Genomic DNA, 25,722 nt, shown 5'->3' on the forward strand with positions numbered 1-25,722 from the left:
AGCGGTTCCCCGGGACGCCCTCAGGAGCTCGGGGCCGGAGCGGTTCCTCGGGAAGCCCTCAGGAGCTCGGGGCCAGGGGCTGTGCCCGGCGCGGGGCAGATGCGGTGCTGGTGACTGACTTTGTGTCAGCTGTGCCCAAGGAGCTGGAGGTGCCCAGGGGAAGGGAAGTATCTGACGCCCGGCTGTGCCTCCCATCTCTCAGGCAGAGCCTGCCCGCTGAGCAGGGCACAGTGTTACTTCTGTCTCCTGTTTCTTCCATCTCCCGCTTGTGATCTTTCAGCCACACAGTGTTCTGCTTTTTCGTGTGATGTCTCTGACTCTCGGTATGAATAGCCTGTAATCTTTCAGACGAGTATCTAATGATCTTTCAAAAAATTTGTTAAAACTCTCAGGGTTCTTTTGTTTCTTTGTGTTATTTTTGGGCATCTCTTGACAGTTGATGCTGCTGCTGTGCTGAGGTCGTGCTTTATCGTGATTACTGTCGTTGTCCAATTGAGTCATGCCTCTGTGTGTATGCCGATAGTGCTCTGTCTTTTTGGCAAGCTTGGTTTTGCAATCTCTGGGAAGTAAAACTTTTGCAAGCTAGGAACATCCTTTGTTACATGTTTCTAGACTAAAAGTATCAGACTACTATCTTGACTCCTGGCTTTCGTGGCCATAGGGTTGATACAGGTATGTGCGATCCTAGTGGAAGATGAATTCCCAGTATCATTTTAGCTTTGTTTTCTATTAGTCCGTATGTGTTTTGGCAAAATTCTTACCCAGCTTTATTTGCAATTCGTGTTTGTGAAAAGCGAGAAGCACTTTGGATGCAAATGAGCCCAGCATTCTTTGATTTCACCTTCTGGAAATGGGTCGCAGTGGAGCAAAGGGCTGGAAATGATCTCAAGCTCCTGGCAGATGCAATTAGCCTTTCAAAGATGTCATCAGCATCCTCCCACGGTACTCCTAGAGGTGGATCGGTATCGGTGTGTCTGCCAAGCTGTTTGCAAATAAGTTTGTCATGGGTAATTAGGAGCTCTTTGATTTCAGGCCTGTTAGCTGGAATCCATTGCTGAAGAACTTGCCCTAAAGTAACAGCGTGGGGTAACCCTGCATTCCAGTTTAGGATGTTGGTGTCACACCCAGCAAGTTTTAGTCAGCCCTGGGTGTCTTTAACTCAGAATCTTGTCAGGAACAAATCCATTTTAAGTAGGGGAAGCAGCTTGGGGAGCTTTTAATGCACATTCACGTTAGCTCCAAGATTCAATTTGGCTTTTTTTAGGAAAGAGTTCATCTTGATTATTTTTGTCTTTGCACTGCTGTGGGGTTCTCTGCCTGCCCTACATCTGAAGTCCAGTAACGTTGTGCTTTTCAGGATGATGCATCCGAGGCCACTTCCTCAATCTTTAGTTCTTACTTAGCCACAAAACTCGGGAGTTACTGCAGTACTGCAAAGTATTTTGTAGAACTGTACAGTTTGGGGCTTGGGTTGGTTTTTTTTTTTTGTTACTGTGCTTGAATGTTTGTCTCAACAAAAAGCTTTTTTACAAGTTGAATCTTGCAGCTCCTGCAGTGACAGCTGCCTGCACAAACTGTCCATTCCCAGTGGGAAGACTCCCAGGTTTTGGGTTCTTCTGTGGAACCCAAAACGTCTGTGGAACTGAATAATTTAGGCAGAGTAAATGCAACTGATGAAAGATTTAAACAAGGTTCATCTAGAAAGGAGTACTCTGTGCAGACAGTTTTCTGACCCATAGTGATTCAAACATTAGACCTCTTGAATAATCCTGTGCATGAATAACATGTTTGACTCAGATGCACACTGAGGCTAAGTATGGCCTTTCCTCAGCTAGAAGGTCAAAGGGCAGGATTTGCATATCCTAGGCATTTAAAAAGGAAGAATTCCTAAAAAATGCAACAGTATTGGCTGTCTCTACAGTCAAGGAAAATAGTGAAAGACTCTGATTCAACAAAAAGTTTATGGCTCAGTGCTTTTTTTTTTAGTTTGAAGGCTGAAGGTGTTTATCACATTTCTAAGAAACAAGGCCTGTTTATGCTAATATCAAGAAGTAAAGCCTGAGATGCTGATAAGGGTTTATTTTTCTAATAGAAGGACTAGGAATGTCTTTATTTCACAAAATGAAAATTCAAAGGTTTTGTCTGTAGTATATTGTGTTTTCTTGGTGTATCAAGTGACTTAAGCGTGGCTTGTGCTTTTATCAAGGCTTTATTGTGTTGTGTGTCTCTGATTACCAAATGAAACTCAATGCAGATTCCAGAAAAATCTGCCCTTTCTATTAAGACCAATGATATTAAACAATAAAAGTGTTTTTAAAGATATTTTTGACATGTGTACATTCTGTTCACACAAAAGTTCAACCTAAAATTTCTTTAAAAAGTTTCTCATCGGTGTAAATGCAACATTAGAGCAGTGAGACTTTTATTTCCTTTGTTGGCAGCTGTAGTGCTGTTAAGGAAAAAATTAAGAAAAGTACAAAAGGTGGTAGAATGGTCCCCAAGGTTTTTTTGGCTTACATTCTTTACCTCTGACCCTTTCAGTTGTTTTGCTTTGATTCCTCAACAGGGCCACATTTTCTGAATCATACTCCCATGTGCATCTGTAACTCTGTGACATCACACTTTTCATAAGGTGATAACATTTATAAGGTAATAACATCTAATGTCACTGTAAAGCCTGATAAGGTATCTGTGTTTTGAGGTGAGTTTGTGCATTTGAGTCATTCAGAGGAAGTGAAGTCTGCATTAGGGGTGGTTTAGGGTGTGAATTGGGGTCAGGGTCCCAGGAGCAGGTAACTGAGAAAGAACTGCCTGTAACAAAAGTAATTTCTTTTATTTTTTCCTGTGTTACACTGCATTACAGTCCAGCTTCTCCTTTGTCAGGCACTCTGGGGCAGTAACTTCCCTGGCAGGGGTGATTGCAAAGTGTAGTAACAAATGTGTTGTAATTTTTGTGTGGTCCATTCAGAACTCCCCCTTTTGGAGTAGAAAATCCAACGGTTTTTAGTTAAAGAAAACCAAGGATCTAAAGTCATTTAGTCCAGCTGAATTTTTCATAACCAAGGAAAGCATTCAAGTGTGACTGGAATGCGAAGTGATTTTCAGGTAATCTACAAATGCCTGGAATACTGAAAAAAATTAAAATCAATTATGCTCAATTAACAGCACCTGTCCTTATGACATGAGGTAGGACAAGGGTCTTTGCCTTACCTGGTAATTGCCTTACCTGTTAATTGTGCAGTTAATTGTGGAAACTTTAAGGTGTCTCTGTAGCCTGTTTTGCTGGAAATTCCTTGCATTGGAAATCAAGGTCAGCAACAGCTGAATGTTTTTGAAATTGCTAAATGTTTTCAATTTGACCAGACAGATTGGTCTCTTTTGGGGATGGTCACTGGCAGTTCTGGTGTTTAAGAATATTAGAGGTCAAGTACCTGTGATACATTTCCACTTCTGTGTTAGGAATTGCTTGGTGAGCAGTGGGAGAAGCTTGAATCTTTCCCTTTGAGGAATGCAGCAGTGCAAATGCATATAAAAATGCGATGAACTGGAATATTATAAAGTTCATCCTCAACATTTTTGCTGTAATGGTAGCTTTCCCTTTTTAGCTTCACCATGATTCATTGACTAAATATGTGGCTTCAAATTATGGCCTTATTTAAACTAAAGAGATACCCTGCACTGATTGGGGTGAAGCTCTCTGCTGGAGTTCACTCTGTTACCAATTGGACACTGTTGGCTTTAAAGCCTATTAAAAAATTAATTTGTTTAATGGAGTCCAGAAAACCCTTACCAAATACCATCAAAATTACCATCTAGAATTGGAATTTTTTTGTTTTTTTAACTAGAATTGTCTGAGCAAAAAGTAAAGTTACAGATCTTTTCCATATGTTGAAAAGGGATTTCTTATAAGAAAGGGTATTGAAAGAACTTTAGGTAACTGCAGAATTTCCACCTCCAGACAGAACCCAGCAGTGGTATTTGGGCTGCAGGGTTTGCATGCTGACCTGATGGTTTCAGTATTATCTTCTTTCTTGTATTTCTCCTTTTTCTTCCAGTATTCTCTGCACCTGAATTCAGGATCGTGCTTCCTTGATGAGCCAAATCACACTGAATAAATATTTAAATTGCTTTAAAATTGTCTAAATAATTGGAGGTCATAAAATGGGAAGGAATCATTGCAATCATCTCTTCAGGCTGCTCTTGACAAAAACAAGAGTGTGTTACCTAATTAACTTTTCTAATTATGGGGCACATTGGTTACTGGGAACTGGCCGATTTTCTCAAAAGAGCTTTGGCAACCAGGCCTCATCGTTAGTGTCAGTTAAGTTTTTGCAGTGCAGTTTAACCTTCTGGTGATGTTTATGTCTTATGTTTGCCTGAGTTTGTTTAGCTTCAAATTCCAGCCTCTGGCTTGTGTTGTGGCTTTTTCCTCCAGCCTGGTGATTGTACCCAACTGCAGGTCCTGTACAAGGACTGCCACTGATAACTGTGCTCCTCACAGACAAAGCTTGCAGAGTGTTTTGGCTTTAAGGGGGGTATTTTCTAACAGATTTGGGTTTGTTCTTGTTGCTGCTACTCTTAGCTCCTTAATTGAAATTTGGATTTATTCTAGATGCTGGTAATGTATCTTCTGAGTGCAAGGGTCATATGGCTGCCTAAGGAAATATTAATTTATGTTTATTTGGAGATTACATTTACTGTCATGCTTGTGGTGCTATGGTAGAACACCATGTTTAAATGATTCCTTGCTATGGTTTTCAAACCTATTTCAGGATAGCTCCCATTCCATCCCTCTGATATGGATTGTTTCTTGGATAAATTTGAAGTTTTATATGTCTGTAAACTTGGCTGAAATTTGTTTAGCAGTTGTTTTCTTGCTCCTGTATTACTGAACTACATAATCGAGATAACTTCTTGCTCACTTGCTGCCTTATCAATCTCTCTATGACATGGTCTTTATCAGTAACTCTTTTCTCTCTTTTAGAACCATCATGAAAATGTTTACTTTGATGTCAGAAATCCAACTTCACTAGGAACTCATCCTCCAGTTGCTTGAAGATACCCTGTCCTTAGTTGAATACTGGGACTCATTAGGTAACCAATTTATAATCTGTCTAGTGAATGCTCTTTTGCTTTTATGTTCTAATTTGTGGCTTGAAATACTGTTTAGTGGGAAGTCAGAGGTCTTTCTCTTTTAAAGCAGTATTGTCATCAAATAAAATTGGATATCCTTTCTAAGAAAATCACATGTTATAGGAGACCATCAGGTTTTCCTCGAACCTCTGCAATATTTGGACATTTTCAGAAGGAAAAGTTGAATTTTCCAGTCGTACATACCTGAGCAGATCCTACTGGCTCTAATGGCCTTGGGTTTGTCACTCACAGAGAAGTGGCATCTGTACTCTGGCTTCCCCTTTGGAAAGTGTGAGCCAGGATCTTGAGCAATGTCCCACATTTTGGTGGCTGACATGAGACAAGGTTAGGAAATGTGTGTTAGTAAAGTCACAGGTCAGTGCTGAGGTTCAGTTCTTCTGTGTTGGCAAAAAGCTGGTGCCACATTTTTTAGGGAGCTGTTTTGGCCAAAATGCTTACTGAGGGGACTTCCTCTAACTTAGCAGACTGTGTGTCTGAAACTAATTGCTGGGGGGTGAAAAAAGGAAGTCTGCAAAAGGCTGTCTCCCTTTAACTGGCTGAGTAGCTTGAGAGGAAAATGGTCACTGTTGTTCCATTTTTCTGTCTGTGCTCAGATTGATCTTCCCCATGAGCAACAGTCTGCTGTACATTCTACTGTGTGGCAAGGTTTGAGCTTTTATGTATTAAGAATGCTTAACACTTGCTTAATTACTTCAAAGGTACTTCAGGCTTCTTTGCTGGTCAGTGATAATTACAGGAAATGGAGAGGGGACTTGGAGTTCACTGCTCCAGCCTTTTGTATGACCAGGTTCTTGGAACCAGTCCTCCTTAATGAACGAAGAATGACATTTAATGGGGAAAAAACATTCTTGGGTGGATCATACAGTTCGATCAGAGATGTGCTGTGGTTTGTCTTGCCATCTGTGGCTTATTCAGCCTTCCTTTTGATGAGTAGCCACTACAAATGATCCAGCTTGTGTGGCAGTGTCTGCTGTAAGCTGTCTATGCAGAGTCCCTCAAAGCACAGCTCCCTCCTCGGAGGCTGTTCATGAGCCACAGCTATGTCATATGTTTTGTGAAGTGATTCATTACTTGCAGTGGAAGTGGCAGCTAAAAGCCTCCAACTCTACTGATTTTAATTTGAAATGATTACTCTCTGTGGCCTTGTGCAAGTTCCTGTGCAGTTGTTTAGTGGCAAAAAGTAACTTCTTTGGCATTTCTCTGCCTCTTTCCTCTTTTTTTTTAAAATGTATTTGGCATGTCAGTGTATAATTAGAACACTTTGTTCTTGAAACAAAAATTGAGCTGCTATTCTCAGTATGAAGTTTTAAAGACTGCCAAAACAAAGGGGTACTTCATTATCCTTCTTTTAGTACCCCTTGATAAGCAAATGAACTGTGGAGCTAAAGCAACATGGGCAAACTTAGTCCTGGTGATCTGGGAGCACCAAATTGCAGATGAGAGAAAAATCACCGGCAAAGGTGATGGTAACAAAGTCTAGAGACTTTTAACTTGGCAGTGAGGAAGAGGTTGGCTTCTGAGGTTGCTGATAGGCTGGAGTTACATGTCTGGCCTGCACCAAGGCTGAAAGGAGGAAAAAGCAGTCATAATGAATGATTTTTGGTGATTTGTCAATGAGGATCCTGAACCCGGTGAGGAAGGAGTTGATGTGATGGGTATAAAGGCTTGGGAATGAAGTGGGTTATTTAGGATCTTGTTTACTGCTGAAAAGTAGTTGCAGTAAGACTGAACTTTACTTTGTTGCCTAAAATGGAAGATAAAAGTCATGTAGTCATGTTCAAACCCTCTGTAGCAAGGATGTGGTTCACTCAGTGAAACGAGCAGGCTCTTGTCTGTGTAAATGATGCGTGCTAAGAAATCTCTGCGTTGTGTTAGAAGGAACCGAGAGCAGTGTCTGCTCCAGTCAGCTGGGGGCTCTGCTTCGTGAAAGCTCGGAGGGGTAAATGCTGTACCTGTCTTGTACCTCTCATGAAAAGAGGTTAGTTGGGGGAAATGAAGGGTAAAAAGAAGTGGATCTTAGTGTCAGAACCATTTTCCTCCTTGCATCTCTGCGCTGATCCCTCTGCCATAGCTCATGGCTGCTCTAAACTGTCACTGCTGAATTAAGAAGTGACCAAACCCTGTTTTTTACCTCAAGCTGCTGGTGCAGCTTTAAGGAAGAGTTTCTGTGGGAGGGTGGATAAATGTTTATGTGATCCAGGTCAAGGAAAGCATCTGGGCTAAAACTAACCTGGGCAAACAAGGAAGTTTTAATTTGGACGTTGGCCCTGGTTTATTTTGCCTTGGCTCTGTGAATTCTTGTGTGCCATGACAGGGAGAAAGGGGTGGCATGGGAATAGAAGGAAAAGTGAAAGGAGGCTGGGTACATTGGGAGCTCTCCATTCCATAGGATATGCCAAGCAGGCTGTTAGAAATAATACCACTGATAGTTAAATTATTAACAAACAAATGCACTATGTGATATTCTTTGTATTCTCATCCTGCAGAAAATAACACCTTGCCCTGATACCTCTTGTACACATTTCTTAACACCTGTTTTTTTTCATTTTTCTTTTTTTTTTCAGACAATGGGCACTGCATATTAAGCAGGGGTGGAAGACTGAAGCCCATCTGGGGACAGAATGAGTTTAAAAGATGCTGACAGTGCAGTTTGCCAGGCAAAGGCAGCCTATAATCTTCATATTTACCCCCAGCTCTCAACAGAAAGTGCTCCCTGCTGCAAAGTGACAGCAACCAAGGACAGCACGTCATCAGATGTCATCAAGGATGTGATTAATATCTTAAACTTGGACGTCTCCAAACATTATGTGCTTGTGGAGGTGAAAGAATCAGGTGGAGAAGAATGGGTACTTGACATAAATGATTCTCCTGTGCACAGGGTTTTGCTTTGGCCTCGCCGCGCTCAGGATGAGCACCCGCAGAAGGATGGGTACTACTTCCTCCTGCAGGAAAGGAACACTGATGGCACCATCAAGTACGTGCAGATGCAGCTGCTTTCCAAGGAGACAGATGCTCGGCGCTTGGTGGAGAGGGGTTTTCTGCCCTGGCACCAGGAGGACTTCGATGACTTGTGCAATCTCCCCAACCTGACAGAGACAACGCTCCTGGAGAATCTCAAGTGCCGCTTCCTAAAGCACAGAATCTACACTTATGCAGGAAGTATCCTGATTGCAATTAACCCCTTCAAGTTCCTGCCCATTTATAATCCCAAGTATGTCAAGATGTATGAGAACCATCAGCTTGGGAAGTTGGAGCCTCATATTTTTGCCATTGCTGATGTGGCCTATCACACAATGCTTAAAAAACATGTTAATCAGTGCATCGTTATATCAGGTGAAAGTGGGTCTGGGAAAACCCAAAGCACAAACTTCTTAATTCACTGCCTCACGGCACTGAGCCAGAAAGGGTACGCGAGTGGTGTGGAGAGAACCATTCTGGGAGCTGGACCAGTTCTGGAGGTAAATTTATGCTCAAGTCACCTTCTGTGCAAATTGTTTTTTAAAAACTTGAAGTAACTGCTGTTGAATGCTGCTTTTGAGTCACCTACTTGGTTTAAGCATAAAATGTCACTGCTTTAGGCTTATCACTTGGTTTAGGTTTAAATGTCACTGCGCTGCAGTGGTGCTTGGCAGCGTTACCTGACTGATTCTAATTGATTTTCCTTATTATGTTCACTTGACTTCCTGTTGCTTGTCATTTATATATGACTTGACTTTCCACCACTACACACCAATAATCTGGGGCAAAGGTTACCTGTGTTTTCCATCTGAAAGTTTTGATGGCATTTGAATCAAATCATAAGCAAACTTTTCATAACTATTGTTCCACTGAAACATCAACTCTTTGGTGCGATCCTGCCTTTATGTGTGAGCATTTTACTGAACTCACTTTTTGAGGGAGTTATTTCCTTTCTACAGCTGTTTGTGGAAGAGACCAACATTGTTAGTTGGGGAGAAAGTGGGAGTCTGTTTTGGCTTTTAACTATTACAGCATTTCCAACAGAAGCAAAACTAAACATGTTTAATTCTAAAAAACTGAACATTTTTAGTTCTCCTTTAGAGAAGGAGGGGTTACAGTTGGTGTTGTATTAGGTAATGTCAGGATAAACTTAAACTGGTATGTTAGGCCTCTCTTTTTTACTCTCTGAAAGGAAAAACTCTGGAAGTGTGGATGAATGTAATGCTCACCTATATCAAAATTTTCAACAGCAAAGAGCTTGAACACCATTTTAATTTTTAGGTTTAGTTTCAAATGTAGTAACACTTTCATTAAAAAAATTCAAGCTTTTTTTAAAGCTCTTCTGTAAAGAATGAGGATTATATGCAAGTTCTTTTTTGCCTTGCTTTCTGCTGCTTGAAAGAAGAAGTAAAATTGAGGCTTGTTGGTTGCTGGAGTTCAAGTTTGCAGTTCTAAACAGAAAACAGGAAGGGGTCACAGTGAAAAGCCCTGTTTGATCAGCTGATTTCTCTGCCTTTGATAAATTTAAGTGTTTCATATCCTCGTCTACAGACCTGATACAGCTGTGTCAAACCAGGCAGAGATGTAATGTCCTGTGTGCCTGTTGGTCTGCTGAGTGGCAACTGCACGTATTCCTGGGGTCAGAACTAAAATTCATAACTTTGCTGGAGTCACAGGTCGATGTTGTATAAAGCTGGGCATGTTCATAAAGAGGTACTTGTGTTTTTCTATGCTAAGATTGGTTGTCTTAAGTACCACAATTTCTTCAGACTTCCACTGAGCATTTAGTAATACTTTTCATGAGAAAATATTCTTTCAGAATTGAATATATGTTCATGTAAATTCAGTGTGCATCAGAAAGGTAGGCTTAGAACATAAGAGGTAAAATCCAGTTATCCTGCTTTGATGCATCAGAGTTGATTCAGCTGACAGTGAAGCTTCCATGTTTCCCAATTTCAGTCACTAAGCCTAATTAAAAAAAAAGTCAACTCTCGGTCCGGGGGAGGGATGCACAGAAAGCTTATGTTGCTTTGTGGAAGTTAAACTGACTGCAAGCTCCTCTTAGATCTGGTCACTTCTAAATCCATCCCTGGTGACTCATTTTGGGTTTTTACTGAAGGGAACTAAAATGCTACAAGGGAATTTTTCTTAAATTGATGTTTCTGGGGACTTTTTGCACAAACGGTTTTGCCATGTGCCCAGGCTATTTGAGAATGTTTAACTTTGAAGTTTTATTCTGAGTCTTCATCAAAGTTGAAAATGTACTCTTGACTAAAAACTTCCATGATGTAGAAATGGGTTGCATTTTAGGTGAGAACTTCCTCATTTTAGGGATCTCTTATTTCTCTGCCACCTAAGTAAAATGGGTCTATTTGTAGGCTGACCTTCTGTAAAAGTTCAAGGGGTTAAAGCAGCTGTTTCTAGCACAGAGGAGCGAGCACAATTAGGGTGTTATGGAGGTGGATTTATAATTTTATCTTTTCATGCTTAGGGAATTGGAAACATTCCTTAGTGAATCCTGTGTCTGAGTTGGCTGATTAACCTGAGTTCAAATCTCTAAACAATTTACAGATACACTATTGTTAATATTTTTGTTCCTTGTTTACAATTTCTAGACTGAAGAATGGAGTTACAGCGGGACCGTGAAAGATTTGACATTAAATGTTGCTTGATGTTGCCTTGTCAAACATCTGAGAGATGAAAGCCCTGATGCTGAGACAGTGTAGTTAAAAATTAAACATGGTATCAGCACAACTGCTGTCACATGGGCTGGTGAGAGGAGAGTGGTCATGGGGCAGCTCTGAGCCTCAGATGCTTCCTGCTCAATCCCAGAACCCGTCTGAGCTGTTTAAAAGGTTCCTTGTAGGGGATCTAATAAGCAGAGGTCAATTCCAATAATTTTGATTGTTTGGCACTGCTTGCAGCTTTCCAGAGAAAAAGGATCAGAGAGGGAAGCTGCTTCCATGGACAGTGGTGCCTAAAGCTGAGCTTTGTGCTGTTTTATAACAGTTCATGGACATTCAGTTGCCTTTCCTGTGTGGGAATTGCTCTCAGATTATAGTTTGTTGTTTTCTTTTTTTCTTCAATTGTATTTCCAGGCTAAGGGAGATCATCTCTAGTGAAGAGCAGTTTCTTTAAAACTGGTGGGGAGATAAATATAAGCTCTGTTTTAATATATTCCTGACTTTTTAAACCTTTTCTAAATTTAGTAATTAAAATACAGTTCCCTGACTTGAAGCTTTTCTTGTATTGACTTGAGTTCAAGTTACTTATGATTGAAATCCTAAGAAGGAATTTATACTTGCGAACTATTTGGGTCAAATTTGGAATAGTGAATCAAACCTTGGGGAACTGTTGTTTGGGTCAAACTGGGAATAATGAATCAAACCTTTGTTTATTTTATTGTCTCAAACAAGACAATTAAACCTTTCCATACACACTGAAGAAGTTTCCAATAAATTTATATTTTCCTTTCATCAGGGAAAAATGCTTAACTGCATGTTTCAGCTATAAAACGCACAGAATGCTATCTAAGACTTTGAATTTATTTTGGAAACCTAAAGTTAACTTATTCTTCAAACCAGTTAATTCAGTAAAGTGGCAGAAAATTGAGTTAGGGGATGGGAGCATGTGGTGAGAGAAGTGAGGGAATGGGAGCTTTGTCTTCTGGCAGCTGAGCTCCCCTTGGCTTTCTGTCTGTTGTTAAATTGTAACCCTCAGTGTTCCGTGTTTATTACACAATTTCAGTTCTTTTTTGAGTGCGCTGAAAGTTCATTTCCCTCTGAAACAGAGCTGAGGAGAATTGGGACAGATGAAAATATTGGGGTGTCATAATTCTTCATGTATTATTTTGAAAATAATTGCTTATTCCCATTTGGATGTGTTCTTGATTTCTCAATGATGCTGAACCAGTCTTTGGAAAGAATTAACGCCAAATAAAATGGAAATTCCAACAGGAATCTTTTATTAACTGGCCTTCTAAAGAAGAATTATCATTGATAGCACAAGCATGTGAGAGGGATCAGAGTTTTTAGAACTCACGGTATTTAAAATCTTCTAAAATTTAATCGTAGCAAGTTTTATGCTTTACGATTCCGTGGAGAAGAGCAGAGCAGTTTGCTGTCAGCTCTGTTTTCTTCATGACAGTCCTGCTGTGCTCGTGCCTTTGGTCTGAGATGGGCTGAAGCTCAGTGGAGCTTCAGCTCTGGTTTTCATTTGTATTTGCCATCAAAGCCTGCACATGCATTTCATGGGTGTAGCCTGTTCTATTCCAGGGAAAGTGCTCGTTTTAAGGCCATTATCTGAATGTGTTTGTTTTAAGAATCGCAATCAAAGGAGGAATGGAACTTCCTTTTTGCATTTGCATGCATGTCACTGTTTTTCCTGGTAAAAATGTGATGTTGCCTGCTTTTCCCTGCTGCACACAACTCTCGGGGAAAAATCACCTTGTCCTTCATTCAGTGGGGATTGCTTGGAGTACCCGGGCGTCCCCCAGCAGGAGGAGTTGCAAAATTACCCTGAGCACCGCAAGTTCCTGTTGGTGAGTGGATACTTCACAGCATGGTTGTGAGGACCACTGTTAAACCAAGTTCAGCTCTGAAGAAGTCATTTCCTCTGCCAGGGTGTGGAATTTGAGTCTCCCATGTCCTTTGGCACAGTAGAAGATGGATCTGTGTGCGGTGATGGCTCTGCCATGGAGCTGAGTGGTTTACGTGGAAACTCCCAATAGCTTTATCAGATCTTGGCAGTTCTTATGAAAGAATTAAATGAGACTTTTGTTGTGTTCCTGAGGTAGATACTGGGAGCGTGTGTGTGGGGTTTTGTTGGGGTTGTATTTTAGCAAATAAAAGGAGAATTCAGTGGTTTTCTGAATACTTTTATATCTGTCCCTGTTGTAAGACTTTTATATCTGTCCCTGTTGTAAGACTGTCAGGCTCCAGTTTATGCCTCTCGCATTCCAAGGTAAGAGGATGGGTTGAATGACTTCCTGCCTCCCAGAATAGGCAATCCCAGCTCAGATTCCTGCTGGTATTGGTCTGCTATTTTTGACTCACCCTGTTTTATACAGCTGGTGTTGTGCATTGGAGTGATTTAGTTTTAGTTTTTTGGTTCTATTTGTCTTCTCATGGACTCACAAGGGAAAACAGTGAATGGGTTTGCTTATATAAAGGGTTAGTTTTCTTTAGTTGAAATTTTCTTGTCCCTTCAGATCTTCTGACTTTATTTTGTACTCGCCAAAGTATTTTGAAGAACATGGTAACAGTAATTTAAGTTAAATATTACAAAAAAAAAAAAAATCTCCACCCAAAATGTTAACTGACTTGGAATGTTCTTTAAAAAGTTGTAGATGTTAAAGGCTCTTCTGAGGAAACCAGTACATGAAAACTTTCCTAAAAACTGTTAATATTAGATCAGCTTTTAAGAATTTGCTGTATGCTTTGACTAAATACCAGACACATGAGATCATAAGAGCCTTTAGTTTTAAACTGTATTCATTGCTTACATGAGTAATCACTAAGAAAAGTTTTTCAGGAAGTCCAAGTGATGGGATTTCTTAACTCTATAATGCCAAAAATATTTATTAATAAGAAATAATGTTGCAAATGTAGCTGTACTGTGGTTTGGCTTCTTGGGGAAAACTGGTGAACTGATTGTTCACTGATGGCTTAAGTTAGAAAACTTCACAGAAACTTTTTCTGGGATCATCTTGCAAGTCCATTAGTCTGCAGCCTGGCAAAGCTCACTGCAGCAGATTTCCCAAAGCCCAGAATGGGAAGTTGGATGGTGTTTTGCAGAGATCAGGAGCTGAGCCACTGTCCTGGAGAGGAACGGGGCTTTGATTGACTGACAATTCACTGTGCTGATGTCACAGGACTTTCACTTCTGGTTTGGTAACTGCAAGGAGCTGACCTGGATTTTTTGCATCTATTATTACGCATACCCACGCAAAATGGGCTCTACAAAAAGAAATCTGGGCGATACATTGGTGGATAAGTGGTGCAAAGAGATATTGATGGCTGGTCAATGCTTGCTTTGAAAAATCAGAGTGGGGCTGCTGTTGGCGTTGTATAGCGTGGTCTCAGAAAATCCAAAGCTGGAGTTCAGCCTCAGCCATCTGTGACCACTTCTGGATACAAATCCTCTCCCTGCTGAAGCCTGTTGATTTTTCTGGAGTTGCAGCAGAGTCACTCTGCACAGGAGGAGCTCACTGAGCTTATTATTCCTTTAGGTCAGGAATAACAGTTGCCTGAAGAATTACAGACATTCTCCCAGTTTATAGGAAGCTTTTCAGATTCTCTGAATGCAACTAGTGGTGGAAATGTGCTTGTGGGAGAGCTTGGAGAACCTGGTTTGGAGTTAGTGGTCCAAAAGTTCCACTGCAGCACTGCTGACACCCTTAAGGTACTTTGAAAAAAACCCTCAAAACCAGAAGAGAAGGGAAGATTTTCAACATACAGATAATGACTGTCATGAAAATGTTTTCCATGGAAGTACCCCCTAACTGGATGTGTACACCATGGCTGGATGTATAAACAGTTCTGTGCTGTGTGCAGTGCATTCACACATCCGTCGTGCTCCGGATGTGGGAGCGCGCGTGCGTGCGTGTGGAGGAAGAGATTACACAGCTCTGTGCAATCATTTCACGAGGGTTCTATATTAGGGAGGCGGATTTCCTAATGGAGGACTTCATTGCTTGGAGCTTTAAGAGGAAATATCTGGGGGAGGAGATGCTGGGATAGTCTACCCCGAGCAGGGTATTTCTGCAAATAACTGCATTGTGCAGAGGTTTCCTTCTTTAGGTGCTGTGTGGTAGAAGGGTGACAAGTTTTCCTTGCCCTTGGAACACATAGTTAAGTGTTGATAAAGTTGAAGACATTCCCAATAACTGATTCTACTGGACTTCTACATGTAATAAGTTTTCTTTGTAGTTCTTAAGCATGGCTCATGCAGAGGATTTTGTGTTATGTGTGTATTAGCGCTTCAGAGGACTCATGATCTGATAGAAGAATTAGAGATGTACAGTTAGGGTTTGTGCCATATGTATTTTTTCTTTCCTAACACCTCATCATAAAACTTCACTCTTCAGTGTTGTGTAGCAGAGTAGCTGCCCAACAAGTTGTTCTGTAAACCAAAGTTTTTCTGTTTGTGTTTTTCCTGTTTTCTGAATACACAACTTTGAAAATTCCTGGGCTAACTGTATAAATGAGATATTAATGTTCTGTCTCACTTGAAGAAAAGTTGTGTTTAATGTGAATTTTTTTCAGTGGTAGCAGTACATTGGGGAATATGAATTGGTTTGTGACTTTTGTATGGGAAAGGTAATTTCATGGTGGTTGTGCTGTCTTCATCCTGCTCAATGTCTTCTCTAAGGTCCTAACTGTTATTGATTGAAGCTGATTTGCACTCTCCAGCTGTGGCTACCTGTCCTGTACTCCTAAAATACCTAGAAGTATTATTCCCTTCCCTCAGTCCCTCAAATATCACTGCATGGATCAAATAATAAACATATATAGTTCTGTGAGGAACATGGGGGCTTCCTAGGCTGCCTTTTTGGTGTTTGTGTGCTGCAATTCCCACAGTATTCCGAGTTTTTTCTGGAAGCTAACAGGAATCTGAACAATGAACAGAAGAGCTTGGAAAGCTGTGTGTTGACGTATTTAGTTTGATTGAAAATTAACTCATTTTGCTTTATTGCAGGCATTTGGAAATGCAAAAACAGCACATAACAATAACTCCAGTCGTTTTGGGAAGTTCATTCAAGTCAACTATTTAGAGAATGGTATTGTCCGGGGGTAAGTACAGAGTGAGCTGGTTCTGGGGGTGATCTCTGTGCTTTTCGGAACTGGGAAGCCTCTGTTGTACATAAAATGCTGCCTTGTTGAAGCTCTGCTCATGTGAGAATAGCTTGGTGCTGTGGAGTTCAAAATTCTATAACTGAGCTTTGTGGAGCTGTCAGGTGATGCGTAATACTCTGACTTCGCTGTACAGCTGGCTCAGGTTAAGAATCTGCTGCTGCATCTTTGCCTTCAGGCTAAATGAAGGCTTGTGCATAACACCCTCTGCCCTCTCCATTTTGCATTTGAAAACAGAAGATCTGAATTTTTAAGAGGAGTGGAGAGAAGTGAAATAGATTTGAGGAAGCCATTTTAAAGAAACAGTTTAAACATCTGTTAGAGAAATAAAGAAAACTATTATCAAATGTGTGTGCTTCTATCTGAAGGTCTTAAAACATGAGATATTTAATGCCTACATTTGCTGGTTCTGATGGACTGTGGAGCGTCATGAGCAATCCCTGACCTTTATGCTCCAGTGTTTCTTTTCTTTGGCTTTTCTTCTCATTTGCAATAACGTGAGTGACTGGGAACTCTGTGCCACATGTGCTTTGAGTGTTTTTCTGAAGGAATTTGACATACTTTCAGACCCAGTCACACTAGCTCAGGAGATGGGTACAATTTGAATACACTTGTTTTGTCTTCAGCGTGAGAAAAAGATGCTCAAACTTTGTCCTCAATCATTGTACCCCTTGTCAAGGACTTGGAATTATCATTTAGGAGGTTACTTTCTCACCCTCTAGGGGGTTTTCTGGCTGGCTGGCTTCCATTCCGGGCTGACGTCTACTCTGACATAAAAGTCCAGCAAATGTGTTGGGATGACACTCAGACAGCTCCCTGGTGTATTTTTGGGGTCTTGCCTTGGCATGCCGTGTCAGATAAGTGTTAATCTCACAGGATAACGCATTGTTACCGCTCTGTGGGTTTTGTTTCTGTTGGCAGTTTTCATCAACACTTTCCTTGCTTGGTCTGTCTGTTTTAAGTTATCTCCACTAAACCCAAGCACAGCAAAGAGGTGTTCCTTGGGTATTTCTTTGTTCCAATCATAATACAGGGCCTACTGATGTTCTTGATTTAGATTTAAGGTAGTGGCCTAAGATCTTCTCTTGCACATTTTAGTGCAGATCTCATTATTTGAACTCTCCTGCCAGTTGCTGTCTGATGTTTTATGAGGTCTTTTCTCTGTGCCCTCATGCTTGTTTTATTTTCTGTGGCTCCTTAGGGCTGTGGTTGAAAAATACCTGCTTGAAAAATCTCGTCTGGTTTCTCAAGAAAAAGATGAAAGGTAAGAGAGAAATACAGTTTTCCAAGAGAGTTAAAATCAATGGAAGAGTTTAAGAGCACCTGAATTAGATAGAGTAAAAGAAAACCCACTATATTTTCATGAGAGAAATGTATTGACTTTGCAGGAACTACCATGTCTTTTATTATTTGCTACTTGGAGTCAATGAAGAAGAGCGTAAAGAATTTCACCTCAAACAACCTGAAGATTATTTCTACCTCAACCAGGTAATGTGTGATTTACCAATGCACTGATAAGGGTTGTCTGTGTGTTGTGTCAAAGATGAAAGGAAGCAGAATAGATTATATTCGGCTTTTTGTGATGTTGGGGTTTTGCTCTTTGCCTTTAATTTTGGATTTCTCTTCGCAGCATAACTTGAAAATTGAAGATGGGGAAGACCTCCGACATGAATTTGAGAGGTTAAAACAAGCCATGGAGATGGTTGGCTTCCTTTCAGCAACAAAGAAACAGTAAGTGGAATTCTGTTAGCTTTTGTTACTGGCAGTTATTGTTCATGGGCTGCAGTGAGCAGTTGGGATCGCACGTAGTTCTGTAGGGAACGAGGAGAGTTGAGTGTTTTGCACTTACGGACTAATTCTTGAAGTAGAATTAGGTCTGCTAGCCTGTTATAATGAACTTTCTTAAGAAAAATTCTTACATAATTCAATTTTTCTTCCTTAGGATTTTTTCAATACTTTCAGCTATTCTTTATTTGGGCAACGTCACGTACAAGAAGAAAGCCACAGGTCGGGATGAAGGGTTGGACGTGGGACCTCCTGAAGTGTTGGACATTCTTTCGCAGCTGTTGAAAGTAGAGTATTTCACTTTAGCATTAATGTTTGATACACCTGTTTGTCATGTTCTACCTCAGCATTTCACTTGGATATCCCAGTTTCTGTATCTGAATCTCCTTTGTGATACTTCCACAATATTTTTCTTATGGGAGGGGGAACATGAAATCGGTGAAATTATTTGGATTAGAGATGGAAAATAACCTTTAGCATGGAAATAGAATTTATTGACTCACCAATCCCAGAGCTGAGCAAGAATAGATTCAGTGTAGGTGTGTTCTTTCCCACCACAGGGAAACATCTGAATGAATGTAAACAGAATAATTTAAACAAGTTGTAGGACTTGTAAAGCTACTGATGGATGATAAATGTGGCTGTTGTCAAAGAGCTTGGGCTTCTCTGAGGCAGTTGTATGTCCACTACTGCAGTCAAATAACTCATTGAGAAGCTTGATGGTGACAGCAACTCTTGTTCTCTCTCATTTTGAAGGTTAAACGAGAAATCCTGGTAGAAGTGCTAACAAAAAGAAAAACTGTGACTGCTAATGATAAGCTTATATTGCCATATAGTCTCAATGAGGTGAGTAAAAGAGCACTTGTAGAGTGACTTTAAATAACTGAGACTTGCTTTTTTGGATTAAGAAAGCCATTATGGTACACTTTCACATTTTGTGAGGAATGGTTGGAAAGTTACAAGTTTGAATTAAAGGCAAATTGTGGTTTGGTTTGTCTCTGCTGGGGTTGTAACCTGTGAGTGACACTGGTTTGAAACGGAAATGGTTATTTTTTTAAGTAAAGTTCTGAAGATTGTTTGATCTGCAGGCAATAACAGCTCGTGATTCCATGGCAAAGTCCTTGTACAGTGCTCTGTTTGATTGGATTGTTCTGCGAATCAATCATGCACTCCTTAACAAGAAGGACATGGAGGAATCTGTTACAGTAAGTCTCTCACAAAACCAAGTCTTTGCAGGCAGCTATATGTATAGTTAAAGCTATAGATGATGTGTTTTGATACCTGGGATAAATTTTGGTACTTCTCAAGCCCATGCTAAATTTCCTGGTAGTATTTAATCATCTCTATTTTCACAGTAGATAGAACTATTAAATATTTTAAAACTTTTCAGCACAGACTGCAGTGCTTTCTGGACTGTTTATCTGTTGGGGCTTAAGGCACTGTATGACAGATTGGTAACTAGGTTTCCACATCTTCTTTTAGTGTCTGTCCATTGGTGTACTTGATATTTTTGGATTTGAAGATTTCGAAACCAACAGTTTTGAGCAGTTCTGTATAAATTATGCAAATGAGCAACTTCAGTATTATTTCAATCAGCACATTTTCAAATTGGAGCAGGTAAGAAATGAGAGTCACTGAAATGAAACCTGTTTTTATCAAGTGTTTATGTATTATGCAAACTTAGCCTCTAGTCTGCAAAACCCCATGGCATAATTGCTTGAATATTTCTGAAAAGTCTTTACTTTTTAAATTTCTTCTCTCACTATTGCTTATCATTGTACTAATGGTAGTGGGGTCTTTCTTCAGAGGACTGGCATTAAGTTGCTGCTTGACTGCAAAAACTCATACAACATTCAGGTGATCCCAGACAGAAGTCAGCTAAAACTGTGAACTTTGGTATTGGAAGTCTGTAGGTGAGGGGGTGGATTCAGGTGGTTTTGTTTTAATGGTTGGGAAACAGTTTCTCTTATTTCTATCAGTCTGTAAGTATTTAATAACCAGTCTTTGCTGCTTCTCCCACCCAACAGCATTTAGGGGATGCAACTGTGTTTTGGTACTGGCAGTAGTTCTGAAATCCTGGTATTACTGGCATGTGTTGATTAACTTGTTTGCAGATGGTATCATCTGACAGAGCACTTTGAGTGCTGCAGGAGCCAACAGATCCTGTTTCTGGACTGGGCTTTGGAGTGGGGTTTGCTCTAGACTTGGGTTTTTTCTGCTTTGTGCAAAAGTGTGGTTGTCAGGTCACTGCTGAAAGGAGTCATTCTGTAGTATGTGGTACTTTGTCAACAACTTCAGGCAAGCATTTTAAGAAAATAAAATTACTAAACATCCAGACTTTGTGTGTAAACATAATGTTGAGGTCCCTGTTTTGTAACTCAGGACAGAATTGGCTATCCAGGCTGGTCAGAGTAAATAGTTACATTGTCTTCTTTTTTTTTTTCTAATGCCATTTTTCCAAATAAGATTAATCCTTGAATGACCCATTTCCTGTACCTCTTGCAGCCTGAGGGCCCTCAGGGGGATCTCTATATCTTTTTAAAGAAAGGCTTTTTTGTCTGTGGAAAATGGCATTTCAGTTCTGTAACACGGTGTGCACTGAGCAGTCTGTGTTGGGCAGACTGAATTCCACCTACTTAAAAATAATGCATTTATCATCATCATCTAGAACATGAGAGGTGCTCTTTGTCCTTTGTTGAACATAAAACTTATTTAATTTTCTGTGTGATTCTTTTTTTTACTTTAATACCTTATCATTATCTTGTTTCCTGTGGGTATTTACAGCATTAAGAAAATCTGGTATTTTGCTTCTGTATCTTAGTGGGAAGCTTGTCCTGTCGACCATTTGAGGGATTGTCACTTCAGCAGAAGAGCTTCATGTTCTCTTGTCAGGGAGCTCCAAATTTTCTGAGCCTAAGCAATATCCATTGCTTCCTTAGGGAAGTTCTGATGCTGCTGTTGTGTAGGCCTTAACTGCCTGTTATGAAACTTCTGTTATTTCTTCTGACAGTGCAATAAAATTCTGGAACTTGATATTTAACTATTTCTCATTTCCCATAATACAAAAATCATGGAAAAGAAAAATAGACTTGAACTCCTCTATGTCTGCCCAGTTTTACTGGAGTGCTGTAGATGTAATGTCCAACTCCAGGGTCATAGGCTGCTGATTGCTGGGAAGGCAGAGCACAGCAGAACGTTCCTTTCACAGCTTTGATTTTGAAATAGTTTTACCCCGAGCAAGCCCTGCTGAGTGACGTGCCTGAGTGGACCTTTGATCTGTGCCTCTATGCTTGTTCTTCTGTTCCTATTTATAAATTCTCCTTATTTTTGTCTCTGCTGCCTGAACTAACAAACTCCACTTGCTGTAGCTGTTCAAGGCTGTGTTTTAAGCACTTAGACCACAGGACATCAAAGGCCAGAGCACTGTATTGATAAGGGAATTTTCTTGAGCTACACAGGAGGAATATAAGAGTGAAGGGATCACTTGGCACAATATTGACTATACTGATAATGTGGCCTGCATTCACTTAATCAGCAAGAAGCCCACTGGCCTCTTCTATCTTCTGGATGAAGAAAGCAAGTAAGCAACAAACATCTGCAAAAATACGTGTGGCAGGGGGGAGGGAAGGACTGTGAAAGGGAACAGAAATACAGCGCTTGAAAAAGGAGTGGAATGTTGTGGGAAGCAAAGGGTTATTTATGACTATGATTTACCCTGTAGTTTGCTTCTAATGATTCCAGTATGGTGGTGATATAAATTGATGCTAAAAGTGAACTTTGGCTTAAGCAAATTTAGAAAATTCCATGTTTGTGGCTTACCATGGAACTCCAATTAAAGTAAAATGCATGTCTGTAAGTCTTTGGAGCACTAAGTAGCAAATGTGATAAATAGTTAATGTGCTGCTAGCTAAAGTTGGCTGGTGAAGTGGGAGGAAACACTGACGTGCACTTGAAACCTCACAATATTCTGCTGTGTGTGGAGCTGCTTGGTTTGGATCCAGAAATTGAGCCCACCTTTAAAATTCAAAGCAGGTATAGAGATCTTGGACAATTAATACTTTCCACAAGGATCAATAAGTGTTTATTCTGTCACCCTAATAAGCATATCTGTATTTGAGAAACAGCTGACCACTTTTGTCTTGCCTTCCCAGTTTTCCACATGCCACCAACCAAACTCTACTGGCAAAATTCAAACAGCAGCATGAGGAGAACAAGTTTTTTGTTGGAACCCCAGTGATGGAGCCTGCTTTTATTATTCGCCACTTTGCTGGCAAAGTGAAGTACCAGATCAAAGTAGGTGATAGGTTTGATGGCCACAAAAAAGAATATCCTTGCCTTTCTGGGAGCTTTTTGTCAGGGTGTAGAAAATTTTCTGGGAATGGGCTGGATCAAAAGGGCTCTCAGAGGTACTTTGGGTTTGTTTTTTGGGTGGTGGTGTTAGCTGGAGGGTAACACATTTATTCCGAATGAAGAGAACACAGGGAGCTTTCCTGACAGCTTGCAGCTCAGTGTGCCTGTTTTGTGCAGGATTTCAGGGAGAAAAACATGGATTACATGAGGCCTGACATCGTGGCTCTGCTGCGCAGCAGCGACAGCGCCTTTGTGCGGGAGCTGATCGGGATGGACCCGGTGGCCGTGTTCCGCTGGGCCGTGCTGCGCGCGGCCATCCGCGCCATGGCCGTGTTCGCCCAGGCTGGGCGGGAGAGGGCCCAGAAAACGGCAGGTGGGGCACGGGAAACGGCAGGTAGGGCATGGGGAACTGCAGGTATGGCTTGGAAAATTGCAGGTAGGGCAGGGGGAGCTGCAGGTAGGGCTGGGAAAACTGCTCTGAAAATGCTCAATGCTCTACAATTGCTCTGCTGGCAGAACAAGTTTGTGGCAAAACCTCATCAGCGAGACACCAGCTTTGGTACTAAGGGTAAACTGAGTGGTGAAAGTGGTTTAACATTCACAAATGGAGGAGAGATTGTCACTGTTTTTGCCTGAGGTCATTCAGCTTTCCTCCTCCAGTCAGTGCAGCATTCCCAGCAGGATGGGACAGATTTGAAGGCCTATTTGTAAAAGTTGGGGGTGATAGTTCTGGTGTTCATTCCCATCTTATCACTAATTTTGATCTTCTTAGACCTCTGTGAAGTATCAAATAAGTATTCAGGATTAACTACTAAATTTGAGCAGCTGCAACTTCCTTTCTAGTTTGAGCAAGCAAAGTGCTGTAGCTTGATAAAGTACTGGATAAGAACTCCAGACCCTTGGATGGATATTTTGCTTGCTAAAGTTGGTGGTTTTGGGGGGGTTTTTTGCCTGCTCATATCTTTGTCAAAATGCAATTTTTTGGTTATTTCCTAACAGGAGTGGTACGTCAAGGACCCAGAGTTCCCCTTGGAGAACTCCAGAGATCAAATACGCCGGTAGAAAAAGTTTATCGGTGAGAAATGCATCCTTAACCCCTATGGGGAAAAGAGCTGAATTGCTGAGTTGGATTTTCATATATCAAATCTCAACTAGATCTTTCCACAAGGAAAGCCAGTTTTATTTCTCCTGTCTTGTTTTCTTTGGCCTTTTTAATACTATCGAAACAACACTCTAGCTTATTTTATGTAAGACCCAATGCCACCACATGTTGGGGACAGCCTCAGTTCCATTTACCTCTGGGTTTTTGAGTTTTGTGTAGTTGGTGTGTGCAGCAGCTTTTAGCACTGTGTGCTCCTCTACAGCCAGTCTGGGTCACTGCAGGGGGCAGAGGCTGGTTTTTCAGCTTTATGATGAGTAGGAGGCAGGGCCAGTCCTACAGAACTGTATCTCTACAGGGAGATTTGCCTTTCCATGGATATTTAGGCTTTGTACGTGTTCCTTTTGCAGCCGCTCAGTGCTCGATTTCTCATTTGATTGTTCTGAGGATTTCGATATAAATGCTTTTCAAGACATCATTTCTTTTTGTGAGAACAAGAAGTAAGTAGCAAAAGGCCTGAACTCCCAGGCCAGGGAGGCACATTTCCAGGACACAACGACTAGTTCTGAGCGTGCTCTGGGTGGCAGTGAAGCTGTGGGGCACCTAAAGTAGTGACTTCATGCTGCTTCCTAATTACTGCATCCTGGACAGCCTCTGCCACTTGGGGCAACAAAGAACTAAATATCCAATTTGGGTGAAAGGATTGGTCACAGCTTAACAGATGTGTTTCCTTGGGATATCTTAAATCTTGATATTCAAAAAAGTTCAGAGGTACCCAGGGAAGCAACAACCCTGTGTAATAATGTTGCTGCCTCTGTGAGCAGCTCAGAATGGGGAGAGCATCTAAGAGTCAGAAGTGATTCTTACACTTCTGTTATTTTTGGTTTGTGCCTCTCTGGAGAGTAAAGAAGGTAAGTTCTGTGCCAGGACACAGCACTTCACAAGCACGGTGCATGCTTGAAGAATGGCACCTGCCACGAATTAAGGACCATCCCAGGCTTACTTTGAAAAGCTAAATGTGAATAAGTTTGAAATGGAAATGAAACCCAAATTTTCTTCAAGTATCCCTCTAACATCTTGTTTATAACTTACTTTTCTGATGTAAGTCTAAGTACCCTCATTTTAGTAGTCAAATCTCTATCTAAAAATGTTTACTCTTGGTTATAAAGAAGCTTGTATCTATCTGAAAAGGTTACTTGGCTTAACCAGAAGGGTTCACTGCCCATTAAGTACGTTTTGCTAAATTTCTCTCAATTTTTTGAATTAGTGGCTCAAGAACTTACATTAAAAGGTAGAGAGTAGGTTGAGTGTAAGACCCTGGCAATTAAATTTTAGAGCACTGATGGAGTAGAAAGTGCTGACTTGTCATCAAAATCATTCATGTTTAGGAAAAAGTAGTCTGGGATTGACCTGCAACAGTTTGGAGCACACTTGGTGATGGAACCTTTTGGGGTTTTAACTCCTTTTTTCCCCCTCTCTCATGGCTGTGTATCTCTGTTTGCCACCTTTGTTTTGCTGTGGATCATTTTAGAGACATGCATGAACAAATCATCGCCAGTATTAAAGGACTGCCCTGGCAGGGTGATGATCCCTGTGAGCTGCTTCGGTCCCTCAGTCAGCTTCAACACCGCTCCCACCTCCTGTGAGTGCTCTGAGTATTGCTTTGAAAGTGCAACAAGAACCAAGCAGTTACTCCAGTCCCTAAAAATGATGCTTGTCCCAAGTTTGTCTTTTGAAAAACACTAAACAAGACAATTAAAAATAAAACAACCCTTCTGCAAATAGGCTACGGAGAACACCTTGTTGCTTCATTGTATTAGCTGAAAGTTAAACCTACTTCTCATGTAAACTTGCTTAAAACCCCAAGTATGTAGTATGAGTTTGTTGTTGCAAAATATTCAACAGTGAGATCTCTCACAAGGTGTAACAAATGTTTCCTGACATTCAGCGTGCTGATGCTGGATATATTTCTGGGTTTAAGGTCTCTACGTGTGCAGTTCTGTGCATGTGTAAGGAAATGGATCTGTGCTCTGTTGTATAATAAGTTAATGTAAGCTGGGTGGCACAGAGCAGGAACCTGCCCTGTATCACAGAGTTAACATGCTTAGAACCAGGAGGATGTGAACTGCAGCCTTGTTTCTGAGAGTTTCCACTTCTTCCCCTTCTGTGTGTGGATGAGAGCTGTGCCTGAGGTGTGTGTCCTGCTCAGACATTCCAGAATTCCTGGTGCTGGGATGTGCATTGTCCTCCTGGGAGCAGTTGGGTGCTTTCACAGGGTTCTGATGCAAGCAGCTGTAACTCGTGAATCAAGTATCTTTATTTCATAGTGCCTTCATGTTATAATGAATTTAATGACCATACAGTTGCTAAAGAGAATAACTCACACTACAGTAGTCTGTACAATGGTGCAATTTTGAATAGCTTTAACTTCAGAGAAAATGTTTCACTTTTGAAAGCTTCCAATACCTTCAGAGTTTATTTAAGAAAAAAAAAAATTGTTCTTGTTGCAGAGCAGTTTGCATT

At 40.9% G+C, this 25,722-nt stretch overlaps 1 protein-coding gene across 14 annotated transcripts in view; it reads left to right on the forward strand.

The window, feature by feature from the left end:
* Positions 1-25,722, forward strand: part of MYO9B (myosin IXB) — a 41,775-nt gene that overhangs the window by 442 nt on the left and 15,611 nt on the right. For 3 of the 14 annotated variants that reach the window (XM_042041581.1, XM_042042021.1, XM_042042599.1), the window contains exons 1-17: positions 2,632-2,649; positions 4,985-5,094; positions 7,719-8,612; positions 15,811-15,905; positions 17,167-17,229; positions 17,354-17,453; positions 17,596-17,696; positions 17,908-18,037; positions 18,507-18,596; positions 18,839-18,955; positions 19,233-19,367; positions 21,209-21,330; positions 21,902-22,043; positions 22,278-22,515; positions 23,100-23,175; positions 23,610-23,699; positions 24,731-24,841. In XM_042041581.1, coding sequence (XP_041897515.1) covers positions 7,776-8,612; positions 15,811-15,905; positions 17,167-17,229; positions 17,354-17,453; positions 17,596-17,696; positions 17,908-18,037; positions 18,507-18,596; positions 18,839-18,955; positions 19,233-19,367; positions 21,209-21,330; positions 21,902-22,043; positions 22,278-22,515; positions 23,100-23,175; positions 23,610-23,699; positions 24,731-24,841 — 2,447 coding nt within the window. In that variant the 5' untranslated portion in view covers positions 2,632-2,649; positions 4,985-5,094; positions 7,719-7,775. Of the gene's footprint in view, positions 1-2,631; positions 2,650-4,984; positions 5,095-7,718; positions 8,613-15,810; positions 15,906-17,166; positions 17,230-17,353; positions 17,454-17,595; positions 17,697-17,907; positions 18,038-18,506; positions 18,597-18,838; positions 18,956-19,232; positions 19,368-21,208; positions 21,331-21,901; positions 22,044-22,277; positions 22,516-23,099; positions 23,176-23,609; positions 23,700-24,730; positions 24,842-25,722 lie in introns of those variants that run through there. The other 11 variants (XM_042042290.1, XM_042042431.1, XM_042042682.1 and 8 more) reach the window with 9 other exon arrangements.

This window comes from Corvus kubaryi, unplaced genomic scaffold, assembly GCF_017639235.1.
Source record: "Corvus kubaryi isolate FWS band 111438036 unplaced genomic scaffold, C.kubaryi_AGA036_p1.0 121, whole genome shotgun sequence".
In the NCBI taxonomy this organism is placed as follows: domain Eukaryota; kingdom Metazoa; phylum Chordata; class Aves; order Passeriformes; family Corvidae; genus Corvus; species Corvus kubaryi.